Genomic DNA, 18,342 nt, shown 5'->3' on the forward strand with positions numbered 1-18,342 from the left:
ATGTCTGTGGCACTCTGGGCTATGCTGTGCCAAGCTTGTCTAAGACTCACAAGGCCCAGCACAGCCACACAATCTTTCAGAGATGGCCCTTGTATGCTGACCCTGTGAAACTACCACCTGCCCACTCACAGACATAAAGTTCCACACAGTGAGGAGAACTGGGCAGATATAGGTAAGCACTAGCAGATACAGGGGCCCAGCTGGAGCTACCAGGGCTCCCAGTGGAGCCATGGAGAACAATACCAACATCCTTCCAGGGGTCAGGTCTCAGAGTCCCTCATGTCTCCACAGACTTGTATGAAGTGGGGGGTGACTTACATGCTAAAATTCTGGTATCAAACTGCCTAAGCATTTATCCCAGCCCTGTCACCCACCAAGCTATGCAACTTGGGCAAGCTGTTGACCTCTGAATTGCAGAGTTCTCATCCATAAAACGGGAAGATAAGAATTAGATAAAACAATATATATTGCACATTGGGGTCAAGATCTGCCAGATAGAATGCTCTGGAAAATTGACAGCAGTAGCCAGATACAGTGACACATGCCTGTAATCCCAGTGGCTCAGAAGGCTGAGGCAGGAGATCACAAGTTCAAATCCAGCCTCAGAAAAGCAAGGCACAGAGCAACTCAGTGAGACCCTGACTCTAATTAAAATACAAAACAGAAGTGGGGATGTGGCTCAGTGGTCGAGTGCCCCTGAGTTCAATTGGTGGGGTATCCACGCCCCCACCAAAAAATTGCTAGCTGTTATGGAGAGGGTATTAGAATCCACAACACCAAGGCCTGAAATCTGAAGGGCTGGCATCAGCTTCTGCATGGGATGGGAAAAAAAAAAAAATCCTAGAAGCCCCAGCAGAGGTAATCTTGAAGGCAGGCTGAGAAAACAGCTTTCTCCCCAGGTATGGTACAAAGTATCTCAAAACAATCATCCCCACCTAAATTTTACTTCTGCATTCTGTGGGTTTTGATGTCCTCCCCAGTTTAAAAAGCAAATTGCCCACCCCTGGAAGTTCAGAAGGTGCCACCTGTGGTAGCTCAGAATGCCTCAGATTCTTTCCTACCAGGTGAGGGGCAGCCTGGAGAGAACCTTGGGTGCAGTGAAACTATTTAATTTCCAGGCACTCTCTTACACAGGGTCACCAGCCCCTCCACATGCTCCTGATTTGTTGACTCAGTAACAAGTAGCTCTATGGAGACTGATCTGACCAGTCTGGAGATAGTAGGTGAGGGGGTGGTGGCTGCCAGATGAGAAAGGGCTGGCCTATCTGGCAGCCCCACCCAGTTTCAGATCCAGCTCTGCAGCACCAGCCCTGACAGGTTCTAGTGCAATGGACTCCATCTCCCCGCTGAGGGTGGGGCATCCAGGGTCCTGGGCTTCCTGTGTCTGACTTCCTCCCATTCTACCTTCCTCCTGGCATTCTGGTTAGAGAGAGCCCCTCTGCTTGAAAATGTGGCCTAGATGGTAGGCAGGAGACAGGAACAGCCTCATGGAAAGGCACTTCCCTTCTCCCAGGCCTTCTGCATGGGCTTTGTCTGGGGGCAGTAGAGTTGTTGAGTTCCTTTGCAAAGTTTCAGTTGAGTTCCTTTGCCAAATCTCAGGGAAAAGAGCATGTCCTTGTAGCTTTTCTTTGAAATGCAGTTAGAGAACCCCTATCCTTTAGAGAAGAAACTGGAAAAAGTCTAGATCCTAGTGCTCTTTCAAAAGCTCAGAGGTACAACACATGGTCATTTCAATAGGCATTTAGGAGTCCCTATGGTATGTCAGGCCCCAGACCAAGATGCAACAAGGGATCTTTGAGTCAAAAGTGACTACTACAGCTTTAGGGGTCAAAGTTTCCATAGCCAGGTGTGGTGGCACATGCCTGTAATCCTAGTAGCTCAGGAGGCTGAGGCAGGAGGATGGCGAGTTCAAAGCCAGCCTCAGCAAAAGCGAGGTGCTAAGCAACTCAGTGAGACCCTGATTCTAAATAAAATACAAAATACGGTTGGGGATGTGGCTCAGTGCCCCTGAGTTCAATCTCCAGTACCAAAAAAAGAAGATTCCATAGCCCCAAAGTCAGGGACTCTGGACAGATTCCTGGAAGAGGAGCAGTGAAGCTGAATCTTAACAGATGAGAAGAGCTTCTCCAGTGTGTAAAAGCAAAGATATCACCTAGGGAGGAAAGGCAAGAGGGCTGGCCTGTCATGCCACATTTAGAGTCTCAGAGTATGTATAGCCAAGTCCTTAAATTCATATGTGAACTCAGGCAAGGCCTCCTGGTCGCCAGGGCTTTCTTTCCCACCTGTCAGGGAAAATGTGTCCTCCTCAGCACTGTGCTTTGGGACACCACATACAGCATGCAGAACAGCCTGCTAGCTACAGCCATCTAACACCAAGGGTAAGAGAACTGTCCTGTGTGAGGTAGCCTCAGAAACTTCCCTAATTCTGGAACCAAAAGGAGAAGGATACTAAAGAGATTCCACCCAGAGGACTCTCTGGAAGGGAACAGGAATTGGGAGCCCACTAGGGTCCAGTGATGAAGGTGAAAGGCTCCAATCCCTCAGTCTGGAAGCAGAGCCAGGAAAGAAGACCTTCACCTTTACTCCCATCTGCAGATCCCCTACATTGTTTTCTATTGCTTATATTTAGAGGTATTAAGTGCCATGGTCATTTTTGCCTGCCAGAAGGCAGACAACCGTAAGCAGTGGTGACAGGAAGTCAGGAGGGGAGGAAATTCTGGCCCTTGCTGCAATCCCTTCCCCCAAGTCAAGTCATGTGACTTCCGACCACTAACTCAAGGTCCCAATTTTTACATACATGATAAGGGTCTTGGGTATACTGGCATAACTGATGGGTGACAAATTTGCAGGCCTTGCCCAGTTTGAGGTAAAGCTGAAGACTGCCAATTAACCACTTAGGCTTGGGAGGGGACACAAGCAAGAGGTTGCAGGAGAAGTAGGAGCAGGAGGACTGCCTATCCCTATGCCCTCTCCTAAGGCAACCAGTCCCTCCAGTTCCTGCCAACAGGACAGTAACAAGTACTTGGTGTGGCATGGAGAGCAGAATGGCTGCACTGGTGATGGCTTGGACTGGTGAGGGAGGCTTTGCTGTGAGTGAGGTCAAGATGAAGCAAGTGGGTGGTTAGGCTCTAATGGAAAGGGGAAGAGGCCCAGCTCCCAGGGAGGGAAGGACCTACTCCTCTAGGGACCCCACAAAACAGCAATAGCTACAGGGACAGTGACCATAGTCTTCCTATTTTATGAGGGCCTGCTATATTCCAGGCTTTCTGCTGAGACAAGTGGTACATAGGTACCATTTCTAGCAACAGGGCCAGAGGATGAGAGAGGAGCAGAAATGGCCTAAACAAAATAAGGATAGATGAGATATAGCCCTGGAGAGACAGAAAAGCCCAGAGTCATGACCTTCACCTAGGCTGAGCTAGGGCAGATAGCAAGAGGGCTAAGCAGAGACCACGAGAGGGCTGGGACCCATTCCTGAGTGTTGGCTGAACTCCCTGGGCCCAAGCCTACACACGTAGTGAGGTCCCCAGGTCCTGGCCCTCCTGGGCAGAGAGCAGAAGCTAATGGTAGGGAGATGCCACCTCCCTCTGAATGGCCACAGCTATCACCAAAGTACCTGTACAATTACTGGGGAAGATCATCTCTATCTGCTCCAGTGCCCCTGGAAAAGATATAAAAAACTGAGCCCAGGTTCCTGCTCCAGATACTTGCAGATTTTGTGCCCTAAAAATGTCTCATAGCTTCTCCAAACTTCCCCATAGCTGACCCCAATCTTCGGGGATGGTGAGTATGCTCAGCTGAGTAGGGAATTTGAGACTCTGTAACTTTTTTGGGGGGAAGGGGGGCAAAAACAGGAAGGAGCTGGGGAGAGAGCCACATCTAATGCCTCTCCCCTTTGAGGATCAATGTAGGGCCAGGTCCCAAAAGTCCTAAGCCAGTAACCCCAGCCATGCTCACCTATAATCTAAAGAGCTAGAAGGAAACTCATTCCAGGCCTGCCCCGGTTCCCAGCCCAGGATAGGGAGATCACTGAGGCCCTATGTCCAAGAGGAGATACTATGGAAGTTGATACAATCAGAAGTTCCCCCAAGTCACCTGTCAGATTCAGCATCTACACTGAAAGTCTTAGTCCTACTTAAAGCTGATACTACTGTGGCCTACCACCCCACCCCTGCCTTGTTTACAGCATGTAGACCATACAGGGACAGCTCAGAGTTCAGTCCTGACTCCCAGGACCAAAGTCTTGGTATGGAGAATAAGTTCTCTGGCCTCAGTCAGTTCCACACCCACTCAGACTACCTCCTACCCTAGCACAGGTGGAAGGGCTAAATGGGTGCCAAGGAGAAGATGAAGGCTCATTTCTCATTCTCTTGCACCCATTGGCTCTCAGAAGAGCCACTTTTTCCTGAGGTATTAAGAGAATCCCCTCCTTGGTCCTCCAAAAGTCCCTCTCGCCATTCCACTGTTGAGTTAGTAGGCAAGGAATGCCTGCGGCCTAGCCCTACCAGCCCAGCCCTTATTGCCCCCAGACTCATGTTCATGATTCCCTACAGGGCCACTATCTGCCCCAATGCCCCTGGGAAAAATACAAAGAGCTGAGCCCAGGTTCCTGCTCAGATACTTGCAGATATTGTGCCCTAAAAATGTCCCATACCTCTCCAAACCTATACCATGCCCTTTACCAAGTACTTACATGCATCTTCTCAGTTTGAGCTTAAAACTCCTGTTCTTTCCCCCCCGAACAAAGGCATAAACCTGGCTTCAAAAGTCTAGGATATTGTCCAAGGTCACAAAGCTGGCAAACACAGAGCAGAGATTAGAGCCACATCTCTAGTACTCTGTAGTCAGGCTCGTAATCACAACTTGTAAAATGGGAAAACTTTTTGCTGTGCATCTAACTTGCAGAAGCCACTCTCCCATCCAGGTGCCACTGGCATGAACCGCAGATAATTCAAATTCCCAATGATAGCAGATTCAAGTGATTCTGGGTATGGGCAGGGTCCTGGGCCATAACTGTGTGTCTTAAGCCAGAATCAGGTAACTAGATCAGTCACTCCAAGACATCCACCTCCATTTCACTTAGATCAGTGTTCCAGGCCTCCAGGGAGCCTATAGTACCACAACGTGGCTAAAAGAATAGGCCACTCTCTACACAGGAAGCAGGATAGGTTGAGCTTGGGGTAGGGCCTGGCTAGGACTGGTGACTCATCAGGAGCCCAGCAGAAGCCCCCTGCCCTAAGGAGTGATGGGCCTTGCCCACTGACCAGCCCTGAGAGGCTCCTACCACTCCTACCCAGGGCAACAAGGAGGAAGCAGCCCCATCCCAAGCAAGGTGGGTGCTCAGTGTCAGAGGGAAACTCAGACCCATCCCAGACACAGAAGCTTCTCTTTGGGGGTATTCAAGCTGAGTGGGTCTCCTTTGGGCCTGAACACATAGGCCCAGCCAGAACTAGAGTCCCAGGCCACTCCTTCCCTCCTTCCGGGTACAACAGCTCTACCCATACTGACTCCACCCCTTGCTAACTGGGACACCCTGAGCTTAGCTAGGATAAGCCTCTGTTTCCCCATTTGTGAAGCAGGGAGAACTGACCTTAACCTTACAGAAGAGTACGAGGGTGAAACATGACGCTGAGCGAAGGAAGCCTAACAGTAACCTGGACATAAGTGAAACAGGTCTCTATTACTGAACCCTCCAGGTCACCCCAGGCCTCAGTGAGGGGTCACTAACCTTCAGGGCACACTTCTGCCCAGTGCGCCGGTGGAAGCACTCCAGCACCTTGCCGTTCACACCCAGGCCCAGCACCTGCTTGGATAACTGGTAGTCATCTGTCACCGCGTATTTCTTGGGCTCCCGCCGCCCCCCGAGGGCCGGAGCAACCCCCAAGCCTGGTCCCCCGAGTGCACCTGGAGGGGGCACAGGAACCCCCTGCTCCTCTGCTGTCCCGACATCCATGGCCCCCGCGGGGCTCTCAGGGGCGGCCCCAGCCTGGCGCGTCCAGGGGCACCTGGGAGAAAGGGAAAGAGTAACTCCCCACCCAGACTTTTCCCACACACCCCAGCCTAGGAGTGCCTGAGCTGTTCTGGGGACAAGCTGGGAATGTGAGGCGAAGCTCCTGGGAGAACTGGCGTGCAGGAGGAGGCGGTGGTCCCTCAGCCAGACTTAAGCTAATCTCTCCCAAGCACGTGTCAAGAGAAGAAGTTGTGTGCCCAGTGGCTGCAAAGTCCTGAGAGTGGGTCGCACTGGAGGCAAGGGAGGCATACCTGACCACGGCGTACCTGGCAGCAAGGCACTTGACGGCGGCGCTGGTAAGAGGGACGGGGGCAGCAATCGCGGGAGCCGGCGGCGGAGGGGCGCCCTGGGCCGAGAGTCGAGCCGCCCGCGGCCCACGTGACGTCCTGCGCGTCACACGGACTTGGGGCCCGGCTAGGTCAGCCTTAAAGGGCCAGGCGGGCCCGGGCCAGACTAGACACAGCAAGAGCCCCTGTCAGGCCCCCGCCCCAGGGCCGGGAGAAAATAGGGGGCGTGATTTCCTGAAGGGGCCGTAACCGTCCTGGAGCAGGGGACCCCTGCACGAGCTATCCAGCCCCAGATTTTAAACCGCGACCTAGAAAATGACAGCACAAGACATCTTGTTTCTCTTGAAGCTTCTACTTGAGTCGAGTGTTCTCTCTGCACGCTTCCAGGCGGCCCTGCAGTATGGCTGGCTAGGCTTCCAGCTTCCCTTGGTTCTGGCTAACCGCCCTCCACTCCAGTAACCAACTTCTTAATTTTTGCCAGCTCGCAGAGGAAAGGGGCATCTCTTTGATTTGGGACTCTCCAGTCCCTGCAGCTCTTGGCCTTTTTCCTGCACTGGCTACTGCCCCCTTCTGTGCACTTCCTACTTACGTCCTTGGCTCATTTTCTCCTTTGCTATATAGCGTTGTTGGACCAGAAATTTTTATTTTCCACTTGGTCACACATCAACTTTTTATTTTATGATTTGAGCTTTTGATGTGGTGTTTAAAAACGCTCCTCCATCCCAGCGACTCCAGAGGCTGAGGCAGGAGGATCCCAAGCTCGTGGCCAACCCCAGCAACTTAGCAAGAACTTCAACTTAGTGAGACCCTGTCTCAAAATAAAAAAGGCTGGGGATGTAGCTTAATGGTACAGCGCCCCTAGGTTCAATCCCCAGTACCAAAAATAAAAATAAAATCTTCCCCCATCCTAGTGACATATGCTCTATTGCCTCTTAGTTTTCCTTTCCACGTTTAGCCCTCTACTTCATTCTGAGCTCATCTTAACCTACCTTAGCCAGTTTTTCCAACTCAGTCTCTCATATTACAGAGAAAAGTGAGACTGCCAGAGAGGAAACGACTTGTCTAGAGTCACAGAAAATGTGGCTGTGGATGTCTCCTGGGTGAATCCGCATTACCCCACTCCGGTATCCCCGAATCCCAGCCCAAACCTGAAAGCTGAGGGACCCTAAAGAAAGCTACTCTGTGAAGTCTGAAAAGGTGAGGATCCAGGCAGGGTCTCTGTACGGGGCACTTCTGCCATCTACAGGCCATCCTTAGGACTGCATGCTCTGCGACCCCGGTCCCACCCAAGCCATTCTTCTCGGGGCTTCAGAATTGAGGCCTAACTCCACAGCTTCCCACAACACACGCGCGCGCGCTCGCACACACACACATACACATACACGCGTGGGCGAACACACACGAACCTGCAGCGCAGGCTCCTCAGAGCAGTAGCTCCCACAGAGCAGAAACTTGGTATCCTCCTGTTTGTGCAACAACATCCTGCATCTCTGACAACATCTCTGTGAGGAACAAAGTGAGTGAGCCAAGGGTGCTACAACTATTGATAGGCACGCTCTATGTGCATGTTTTGAGTGGGGATAGGAGCTTGGGGGCTCTGCCCCTGTCTCCTCCAGGTGACCTTCAATTCAGAGAAACAGGGGTCCCCAGGGAAGGGCTTCAGCCGACCATGACTGAACACTCCTTGACACCTTGAACACTTCTCAGATGCTGGGAAGATGCTCTATCTGGACACCCATAACCTCACTAAATCTGGAGAAGGGAGAGCATACCCATCCCTTTGGGCCCATACTATAAACACAGAGTAAACACAAGCTCAGAGAGGTCAAAGTGATTTGCTCAAAGTCAGCAGATATCCCAACAGAGCCCCCATTCCAAACCCAGAGCACAACCTTAGGGATAAACTCCTACCCTCAAACTGTGTCCTCCTCTCATGGATCTCTGCCTCCCCACACACTTCCACCTATGCAAGCATACTTTTATATATTCATATTACACATGCACTTGCACATGCACACACAAGTGCATTCATATGCATAAACAAATGCAAACATGGAAATGTGCATATGCATAAACAAATACGCCCACAAATATACATGTGCATGCCCACACCTATGCCCAGATGGGTCCAGGATAAATGTCCTTAATACATCTGAGAATCAGATCCAAGATCTCAGAGCTTTGAAGGAAACCCTGCAATCTGGAAGCTTCTACTACTAATAGGCTAGGGAAGGCACTGCCCTTTGGAGGCAGCTTGTTTGAGCCTGGTGAACCTAAGGCCAAGCAAGTTCTCATTCTGGATGAGCAGTCTTGCAAGTGAGCAGAGGGCTAAACAACTGAGGGTAGAGGTTGGTTCCCTATCCTAGCCAAAGGCATCTTAGAGGATTTTTTTTTCTTAAAAATGGTATTAGATTACAGTTGCACTAAAATTTTTTATACTTGTGATTTTTTTAAGTTTGTATGGTTTTTACTTTTTTTTTTTTTTGGGGGGGGGGTACCAGGGATTGAACTCAGAGGCACTCCACCACTGAGCCACATCCCCAGCCCTATTTGTAGTTTATTTAGAGATGCAACTCACTGAGTTGCTTAGTGCCTCACTTTACCGAGACTGGCTTTGAACTTGTGATCCTCCTGCCTCAGCCTCCTGAACCACTGGGATTACAGGTATGTGCCCGCTTACCAGGCTTTGTTTTCACTTAAAAAAAAATAAGCTGGGGAGATAGCTCAGTTGGTAGAGTGCTTGCCTCACCTGCATAAAGCCCTGGGTTCAATCCTCAGCACCACATACACACACACCAAAAAAAAAATTGAGATAGGATCTCACTAAGTTGCTGAAACTGGCCTCAAACTTGAGATTCTCCTGCCTCAGCCTCCCAAGTAACTGGGATTACTGGCATGTGGTGTTCCATGGTATCTAGCTCTTTATTAAGATTTTTACTTGCAAAAGTAAAACTTGCTTGTTGTAGTTAATTCAAGCCATACAGAAGTGTAAAATGAAACCAATTGGTGATATTCTCCTCTCCAAGTTCCACTCCAATGCCCCTATTTACACAGACATACACATATTGCTCACATGCATCCATCATATGCAGAGGTTTTACAATTGCTCACTTAACCAAGGACAGTCTGAATATGTGCTTTCCTCTCAGGGCTCATATTTCAGCAATCACCTGCCTCATCCTCCTTCACACTGATGGGAAGATTCAGTATGTAGGGTGACTGGGCCTGGGTGGGGTGGGTTTATGTTGGCAGACTTGCTTACACAGCCTTCCATAATAGCTGTACAGCAGGGGACAGAGATTGTGTACAGTGATCAAGAGATCCAATGAGTAAGGGGAGCAGATGTACACACACACACATGGACTGTCCTTCAGGGAGAGGGGAGGCTGCTCATGATAAGGACAGAGGCCACATCAGCCAGATGTTGAGGAAAGCACTGCTATGTATTTGTGATTGTTCTAGGAGGGGAGGGCCAGGGGAGCCTACAGCATGATGATGTTGAGATTTGGCTAGTGAGGTCATAAGAAGGAGTGCCACTGGGTGGCAGTGTGGGCACAAGAGTTAGGTGGGGGTAGGGCTCATGGCGAACAAACAGGACAGGAGAATTAATAAGGAGATTGTAGGAGGGACCCACAAAGCCTGAAGCAGGCAGACACCTAGGTCAGAACAGGCAGGAGCACCCAACTATTCCTAGCACGAAAGTTAAGGTGCATAGCGCTATCATTCACAAAAAGATGGCTAAAGGGCCCAAATTCTTGGGACCCTTTGGTTTAACACAGAACTGCCTAATCACTGATCTCTGTAGGGGTCGCCTCCAAGGGGACACCCAATGTGCTCTGACATTGACTGGCCCAGGGACAGGGAAGCTTGACTGTAGAGCTAAAGGCTGAATCCTGAAGGATGCCTAGGAGTTAGCAGGTCACCCATAACTAGAGAAGAGGATGAAGTGGGTAAGGCCTTTGCTCCAATGCGCGATTACTGTGAGATCTAGGGTAATCGGCAATCTCTCTATGCCTCAGTTTCCTCACTTGTCAAACAGGATATTGTGTGGTAATTTTGATTATGAAATGAGGCTAGTAATTGCTGAGAGTGTCTGAAGTGTTCATCAGAGTAGTCACAGTGAGTAAGAAGTGCAATAGTCTTGAGGAAGAGATGTTAGAATTTAGTCCCATAAAGCACAGTTTCAAAATTGTAGCTGTAGAGGCTGGGTTTATAGCTCAGTGGCAAGGCACTTGCTAGCATGTGCAAGGCCCTGAGTTTATTTTTTTTTAAAAAGTATCTTTGTTTCATGGTAGCTGTGAAACCTCTGTCTTCATAGTAATGTAGCAGTAGATAGTTCCTACTGGAGAGACAGCACCCTACCCAGGGGCCTCATACTAGGCTTTTCAGGTAACTCAACTTTCAATGTGGGTAATGAAGTATCCATGGCACCCCACTTCTGTTCCAAGAAACTGACTTCTGGCCTATTCAGGAAAGGTCGGCAGGGCTACAGGAAAGCCTGGCTTCTCTTCAGGAAAGTTACAGAGAAGCGGGTACCCTGAGGTCATATCTCTTTTCAACCAATTATTTTTTTCTGCTTCACAGGGGTTTGTCCTCTGCTCCTCCATGGATACCAGGCACTGAGCCTTGTCTGCCCTGGGGAAAAATCAGACACTATCATTCAGACCTCTAAACACTGCCAGGGGTCTGCCTTCTTTGCCCTGGGTCTTGCAGCTCATCTCTTTTCTGAGGCACCTGGAGACACACATTGGACAGTGTGTGTCTGGGGTGTGGGGAGGAAAGGCCCCTATTGACTCTCTGAAGCTCATCTCCCTCAGTCCTTCTGGCCAAGGGTTTAAAGGAGGTTTTCACAGTCCTTCAAGATACTCTCTGGTAAGTCTAAGGAACAGAAAAATGAGAGGGTTGGAGGAGTCAGGTAGGAGCATGGGCTTCTGATTCAGATTTGGAATCAAACTGTGGCCCTGCTATTTCCTAGGAAGGCATTTCATTCTCTGGGAGCTCTATCTTCTCATCTGCAGAATGGAGACAATCCCAAATGTTGAGAATCAAATGTTAGAAAGTACTTCATGTAGATGGGGCTATTGTTACTGCTCTGCCCCTCACCTCTGTCACCCCACTCGGAATCCTCTCCCAGTGTTTGGAACTCCAGGTCTCTCTCCCAGCATTCACCGAACCTGTCTGGGGGTTGACTGTCCCTAAATACCTCAAGTTGATAGTCACTTTCCCGATTGATGGGACCGACCAGGAGCCAAGACTGAATGGTCCGGCCAAATGCCTTCTCTCCCACTCTTTCAAAGAAAACGTTCTTGCTTTTGGTTGTGGGGGACGCGGGTTCCACCTCAGCGGACCTACTCATTCCTGGGGCCACTCTCTGCACCCCGTTCCTCTCCCTTAAGTCTCTTTCCAGACCCCGCCCCCATGCCATCCACCTCCCCTTAACCCCACACAGAATCCCCGAATCCAGGCGCGACCCAATTGGGAGCCTTTGCACTTCTCGATAGACCGCCTTGGAGGGCCGGCTAGCAAGGAGGACAGGTCCAGGAACTCGCCCCCACGCTGGCACTGGTTTGATAATGAGATAAGCGCGCCCATCCCCAAAGAAGTGGAATGCCGGAAGGCAATCTAGGATCGGGTTGCAGAAGCCGCTGCCCCTCCCTTAACCTCCCCTAACCCGGTCTTCCCCTACTGGTCTCTTGGTCCCGCCCTGCCTGACACGTCAGTCCTGGGTCCACGCATGCAATTGGCACTCCCAGCCATTCGGCTCTACCTCCTACGTTTCGATTGGCCGGCTCGCGGAGCCCCGCCCCGTTTTCCTGGAAAGTTCTTGGAAATCAGTCAAAGGTGTTTCCTTTTAGGGCCCAAGGCCCCACCGGCCGGTGCCAGCACCCCCCGCGCCAGCCCCCGCGCCCTTCCCCCAGCCTCACGGCCCAGCCTGCGGTTCTAGGAAGACGCCGCTTCCCGGAAGGGCTGGGACGTGCGGGACAAAAGATTAGGAGGCGGCTTGCCCCGCCCCACCCGCCCGGCCCGCCCCTCTCGCCCTTTCTGGCGGTCCGCTCCGCCACCTCTCAGTCTGTGTCCGCCGCGCGTAAGCCTCGGGACCCTGATCTGCTCGCGCTCCCGATCCACTGGCTCCCTTCTGCCGAATTCCTATCTGGTCCACACTCCGAAGCTGCTGCCTCCGGGACATGGTTCTTTGCGTTCAGGGGTAAGCGCGGCTCTCTGTCCCCGCCCAGCCTCCGTGAGGGGCGCATCGGAGAGGGCAGGCCTAGTGCTACCCGGCCGGGCTTTGGGAGGGTTTGACCGGCTAAAGGGGACCGAGTGCGGAAGGACCTTCAGGGACTGCTTAGGACTGTGAACCACTCCCCACTCCACGCACAGGCTCACTGTGAATAGGGAAACTGAGGACTGAACGGCGACGGGAGGAAACAAGGGCGGGCTCCCTCTAGGTTCTCACTGGAGCATATGGACACCGACGTAAAGTCGTCTCCCAAGATGTGGCTCACTAGCCCAGACCTCTTACTGGGGGATCAGCACTCTATCCTAGCCTGCCGGCTGCCCTGCCTACTGGTGACCTTGGGCCAGCCCCTTGACCCTCTTTGTCCAAGTGTCCATTCCCCTGTCCCAGGCTAACAATTAGGCTCCACTTGGGAAGCCAGCCTGAAGTCCTTACCTCTCCCTATACTGGCACCTCATAACCAGGAGCTCATCAAGCATCCTCCAAATTGCTTTACCCTTCCTCTAGGTCCAAACTTGATTCCAGTGTGATAAGAACCTTGACTTCTGCCTGCCTTCTCCAAGTGTCCCTGAGATATGGAGTGGGGAACAGTGGTGTGGGTGGGATACTGATAAGACAGTCTTGACCTCAGCTGAGCATTCTGGGTGCACCTGTGCACCCTCACCCTGGGCCTCAGCATCCTCTTCAGCTAAAGGTCTGGTGCTTTCTGACAGGAGCTTAGGAAGCTCCAAGGAGAATGGAGGAGGTATAAGTGGTTATTCTATTCCCAGGGAAAGTGGTGTGGCCCAATGCCAGGTGTTATCAGAACTGACATGGTGCCAAGTGAGGAAAAGTGGAAGGTGAGGCCAGGCCCAAGTACCTCTTGTTCTGAGCGGTCTTTGGTCCAGTGGAGAGGATGTGGAGGTGCTGAGAAGACTACTTCTCCTTGTTTGTCTCCAACATGTTCCTTGGATTTTGGGACTCCTGTACCTACCTCCCCCCACCACACACACACACACACACACACACACTCACACACTCACATACTCACACACACTGCCTTCCTCCTCAGGAGTCCTCCCCCTATCCTGGGAACCACAGCCTCTTTCACATTGCTCTACCTGAGTGTCCCTTGCAGCCTCAGGGCCAGTGTTGGGGAGCAAGGTCTTTATCAGACACATACAGTACACACACAGGTGCATGGCCGCAAGGCTACAAAAAAAGCTGTTGCCCCTCTAGGGTAGAGGACAGGGATTCCAAACTGCTGCAGCTTTTGTGAGGGCCCTCTGCCAGGCTGAGTTCACCCCACTGGCATGTGTCCCCAGGCAGGATTTACTGGCTGAGCTCCAAGGCAGGCACACACACGTACCTGGCACACACCAGTCCCGCCCCCGCTGTGATGGTGACACAGCCATGGACACACCCCTGCACAGATATGTAGTCACTCACCAGAAGCCTGTGGGGATCAATACAGCTATTCTATACTCCAACACCACACCAGCTTCAGAGATATCCACACACACACATGGGACCTGTACTGAGACCCTGCTAAGCCTTCTGGTCATAGCCACCCCCAGAGATTCTGGACTGACCAGCTAACTGCCTATCATACTTTGAGAAGGTTCCTAAGCCAAATGCTTAGCCCCAGCAGGCAGGTCACCTCAAAATTCTGCCTCCAGCTCCCCTAGCAGGATTCCAGAGCTCCTACGATGCAACCAGGGAAGGTATGGAAAAATACTTGGCAGGCTATAGCATGAAAGAGTTGTGTGGGTCCTTTTCCTCATAAGTGCCCATAGGGCTGTGGCCTTCTAAGGGCCACCTACATTTCTCTGCCTGTCTCCTGCCATAAGCGCCTGTTTACCTCTTCCCACCTCACAAATACCCAGCACTGTATGCCCAGGCTGCTGTCTCTGCCTTTAGTGCCTTCCTCTAACTCCTGCCTTTGACCTGGCATACTAAGTTCAGGAACAAGCAAACCTTGACTACCCCATGACATCTTGCACTTTTTTTTTTTTTTTTTGTAAATTAAAAAAAATTGTTGGTGGAACTTTATTTTATTTATTTATGTATATGTGGTTCTGAGAATCAAATCCAGTGCCTCACACATGCTAGGCAAGTACTGTACCACTGAGCCACACCCAGCCCAACACCCTGTATTTTATGGCTTCCCAGGGCAGGTGGGCAGTGACTGTTTTTTTATTTTTTATTTATTTATTTTTTTATTGTTGTTGTCTGGTTTGGTTTTGGTTTTGGTACCAGGGATTGAACTCAGGGGTACTTAACCATTGAGCCATATCCCCCGACCCTTTTTTAAATATTTTATTTAGAGACATAATCTCGCTGAGTTACTTAATGTCTTGCTAAGTTGCTGAGGCTGGCTTTAAACTCACAATCCTCCCCTTCAGCCTCCCAAGCTTCTGGGATTACAGACGAGTGCCACTGCACACAGTGGGACCATGTTTTTATAATCTGAGCGTCCTAAGGCCCAGCCACAGACTAGACTCAGAACTGAGGCCTGGAAGTATATTTTGTTAGGAGTGAGGGAGAACCATTCCCTGTCCCACTCTCAGGGAAGAAGCCCGAGGATCCCCATGCTGAGTGGGCTTCCCTTAGTAGGAAGCTGCTGCTTAGATTTTGGCCTGTTTAGTTCCCCTACCCCCAACCATCTAAGGCTATGATGTTACCCAGCCCTTCAGTGTCTTGACTAATAGACCCCTAATTGGGAGAAGTAGAAGCTGAAGCCCATCAAGAATCAAGCTATGTCCAAGACCATAGAGCCTAGTAGGGGCTGGCTTGCCAGGGTGGGACATGGAATATGAGTTTGAGTACCATGCCCTCTGACTTGAGTTCATATTTATGAGAGGTGAGGCTTGTTAGTACTTTTAGAGGCCACTATCTACCCATGACCTTGAGCTGGGAGGAACAAGCCAGGATGGCAGTCTGACCTATAAGGGTAGGGGAGTGTTTCAGCCTTGAAGTCCTAGCCAGTGTAGACCCAACTCCCACTCACAGATGCTCTTACTGGTAGGCAGGTAGCATGTGACCTCAAGCTTCCTATAGTATGTAATCTTGGGACCTCCCTGGAGGACCCAGTTCAGTTCCATCCTGTGGCTCAACCAGGATCAGTGTCACTTAATCAGCCTACCTCAGCCAAGAAAGCACAATTGTGAGGCTACTTTGCACTAGTTCCTATCACTGTGGTGGTGATGCTAGGAATGCTTATAGGGAATTATTTGTGGTTTGGTTGATATAAAATAGATAAATTCATATTTAATAAATGCAGAGAAATGGGAAAAAAATAAAAGAGGGTCTATAATGCTAGGGAAGTAGCTCAGTAGCAGAGCTCTTGCCTAGCATGTGTAAGATCTGAGGTTTGAACCCCAGCCAGTACTAAAAAAAATAAAAATAAATTAAAAAAAAAAAAAAAGAAGGTCTGTATTTGAGGGAAGAAATCAAGGGGATTTCTCTAGAAAGGGGGAAGGCATGGGCATGGGGCTTCCCCTCACTCTCCATCCACCCCCTTCTAGATCTTGTCCTTTGCTGGCTGTGGAGCAGATCGGGCAGCGGCCCCTGTGGGCCCAGTCCCTTGAGCTTCCTGAGCCAGCCATGCAGCCCTTACCTGCTGGGGCCTTCCTGGAGGAGGTGGCAGAAGAGACCCCAGTCCAGCCAGAGAGTGAACCAAAGGTGCTGGATCCTGAGGAGGATTTGCTGTGCATAGCCAAGACTTTTTCCTACCTTCGAGAATCTGGTGAGTCTGAGGGGGGAAAGCAAGCCTTGTCCTGGGAAGTCTGGTATGGGAAGCTTAGTTCTCTGTCTGTTGAGTCTGATTTGGGGGGAATGGCCCAGCCCCAGAGAGTCTGATGGGAGAAGTGTAGCCTTCCTCCTCCTGGAAGTATGAAGAAAGAGGCATGGTCCTAACCTGTCCTGGGTTAAGTATTCTCAGCTGATTTCCATTGTGACCAGTCCCTTGCCCCCTCTTTCCATTTTCCTAGGTTGGTATTGGGGTTCTATTACAGCCAGTGAGGCCCGGCAACACCTGCAGAAGATGCCAGAGGGCACATTCCTAGTACGAGACAGTACCCATCCCAGCTACCTGTTCACGCTGTCAGTGAAAACCACTCGTGGCCCCACCAATGTGCGCATTGAGTATGCTGACTCCAGCTTCCGTCTGGACTCCAACTGCTTGTCCAGGCCTCGTATCCTGGCCTTCCCGGACGTGGTCAGCCTTGTGCAGCACTATGTGGCCTCCTGTTCTGCTGACACCCGAAGTGACAGCCCTGATCCTGTTCCCACGCCAGCCCTCCCTATGCCTAAGGAAGATGCACCTAGTGACCCAGCACTCCCTGTCCCTGTGGCCACTGCTGTGCACCTAAAACTGGTGCAGCCTTTTGTGCGCAGGAGCAGTGCCCGAAGCCTTCAGCACCTGTGTCGCCTTGTCATCAACCGTCTGGTGGCTGATGTGGACTGCCTACCACTGCCCCGACGCATGGCTGACTACCTCCGACAGTACCCCTTCCAACTATGACTAGTCTGGGTATCCTGCCCAGCCTCACGCAGCCATATCCTGGAGGGGACACAGGCCCCAGCTGGACTTGGTCTCCTGCTATCCCTCCAGCCATCCTGGTGCCTGCGTGCATCTGGCAGCTGGACCAGAAAGAGCCAGCAAGAGCAAGGAAGGGGGAGGGGAGAGTTGTCATACAACTCAGAGCTCAGCACCCCCAGGTCCCATGTGGTTCCATTGTGGTGAGCCACGTATCAGAGAAGAGGGAGACAGGCGGGACCTTGTCTCACCCTGCTGGCTGGGCCCAGGTCTTCACTCACTTACTGACCCCAGCCACCTGAATTGTGTAGACTTTCCCAGCTCTGGTTTCTCAATATGCAGGGTGGGGCAGGCCCCCTACCTCCAGCCAGTCTGTTTCTGGGAGGATGGTGGCCAGAGGAACTAGGGTTGATAGTGACAGCCCCCTTGTGGGGAAGCAGGCTAGGCTGGGGAACTGCACAGTTATATGCTATTTATTTATTTATTCCTCTTGGGGTTGGTCTCCAGTGAGCCACCCTACCTCTCTGCCCTGAGCCCTGGGTAGTCCAGAGACCCCAGCTCTGTTCTAGCTTCTCTGATTCTTCTTTGTGGAGAGCCCCATCCTAAGAAGTGTTGCTGGACCCAAGGCATTCCTGGATGTCTGGCACTGACCCACCTGCCTGTGAATGTGGCCACTCTTTTCTGTCTCAGCCCTGTTTGGGGAGGATGAGTGAACAGACAAGAAAATGGAACAAGAGCCTCAGTCCCCAACAAAGCCTGTGGCCCACCTTCTTGCAGGACAGAATTGTGGCCACACATAGCTGCCTTCACCGTGGCACAAGCCCTCAGAGTGTACATGCTGTGTCAGGAAGGGGATGCTGGTTCAAGGGCTGCTGCGGCAGCTCTGCTGCATTGGTTTCCTGCCCAGGAAGGTGCCTGCACAGTAGAGAGGGGAAGAAATACATATCTGATAAGACTTTATAAAATAATTATTATAACACAAAACCCAGTGTGGTAGTCTTTTTTCTTCCACTGATTTTTCCATAATGACAATAAAATTATACCTTTCATTTATGGAGCCCTCAGTGGGGCCTCTTGAGTTCTGCTCAGAGTTTTTCCTTTTTGGTCCTGTTATCATGATCTCCCATTTCACATCCAGGCTAGCAAAAGTCAGAGATCTTTCATGGCTGAACAGTCTCTCCTGGGGCACTCACTAACAGGGTGGAAGAGATGAAGAACGGTCTTTCTCATCTCATTCCTCCTTGTTTCTCTTAGAAAATGGGAAACAGGATGTGAAGGCCCATTGGGCTGC

General features: G+C 51.1%; 2 protein-coding genes across 5 annotated transcripts in view; one reads left to right on the forward strand and one right to left on the reverse strand.

Moving 5' to 3' along the window:
• The window catches only part of Mapkapk3 (MAPK activated protein kinase 3), a 29,416-nt gene extending 23,012 nt beyond the window's left edge, over nucleotides 1-6,404 (reverse strand). Inside the window, exons 1-3 of one of the 4 annotated variants that reach the window (XM_046431580.2) lie at nucleotides 6,277-6,404; nucleotides 5,905-6,005; nucleotides 5,729-5,803 (exon numbers count right to left, since the gene is read on the reverse strand). In XM_046431580.2, coding sequence (XP_046287536.1) covers nucleotides 5,729-5,803; nucleotides 5,905-5,949 — 120 coding nt within the window. In that variant the 5' untranslated portion in view covers nucleotides 5,950-6,005; nucleotides 6,277-6,404. Of the gene's footprint in view, nucleotides 1-5,728; nucleotides 6,006-6,261 lie in introns of all 4 variants that reach the window. The other 3 variants (XM_058574810.1, XM_046431579.2, XM_046431578.2) reach the window with 3 other exon arrangements.
• A 5,911-nt stretch (nucleotides 6,405-12,315) lies between these two features.
• On the forward strand, nucleotides 12,316-18,104 carry Cish (cytokine inducible SH2 containing protein). The gene is made up of 3 exons (XM_046431931.2): nucleotides 12,316-12,502; nucleotides 16,039-16,259; nucleotides 16,504-18,104. Exons 1-3 carry the CDS (start codon nucleotides 12,483-12,485, stop codon nucleotides 17,034-17,036), a joined length of 774 nt encoding a protein of 257 aa, XP_046287887.1. The 5' UTR covers nucleotides 12,316-12,482; the 3' UTR covers nucleotides 17,037-18,104.
• The last annotated feature ends 238 nt before the right edge of the window (nucleotides 18,105-18,342 follow it).

Source organism: Marmota monax, unplaced genomic scaffold (genome assembly GCF_021218885.2).
Source record: "Marmota monax isolate L192 unplaced genomic scaffold, Marmota_monax_Labrador192_F-V1.1 WCK01_AAM20220418_F8-fsc00022, whole genome shotgun sequence".
In the NCBI taxonomy this organism is placed as follows: Eukaryota; Metazoa; Chordata; class Mammalia; order Rodentia; family Sciuridae; genus Marmota; species Marmota monax.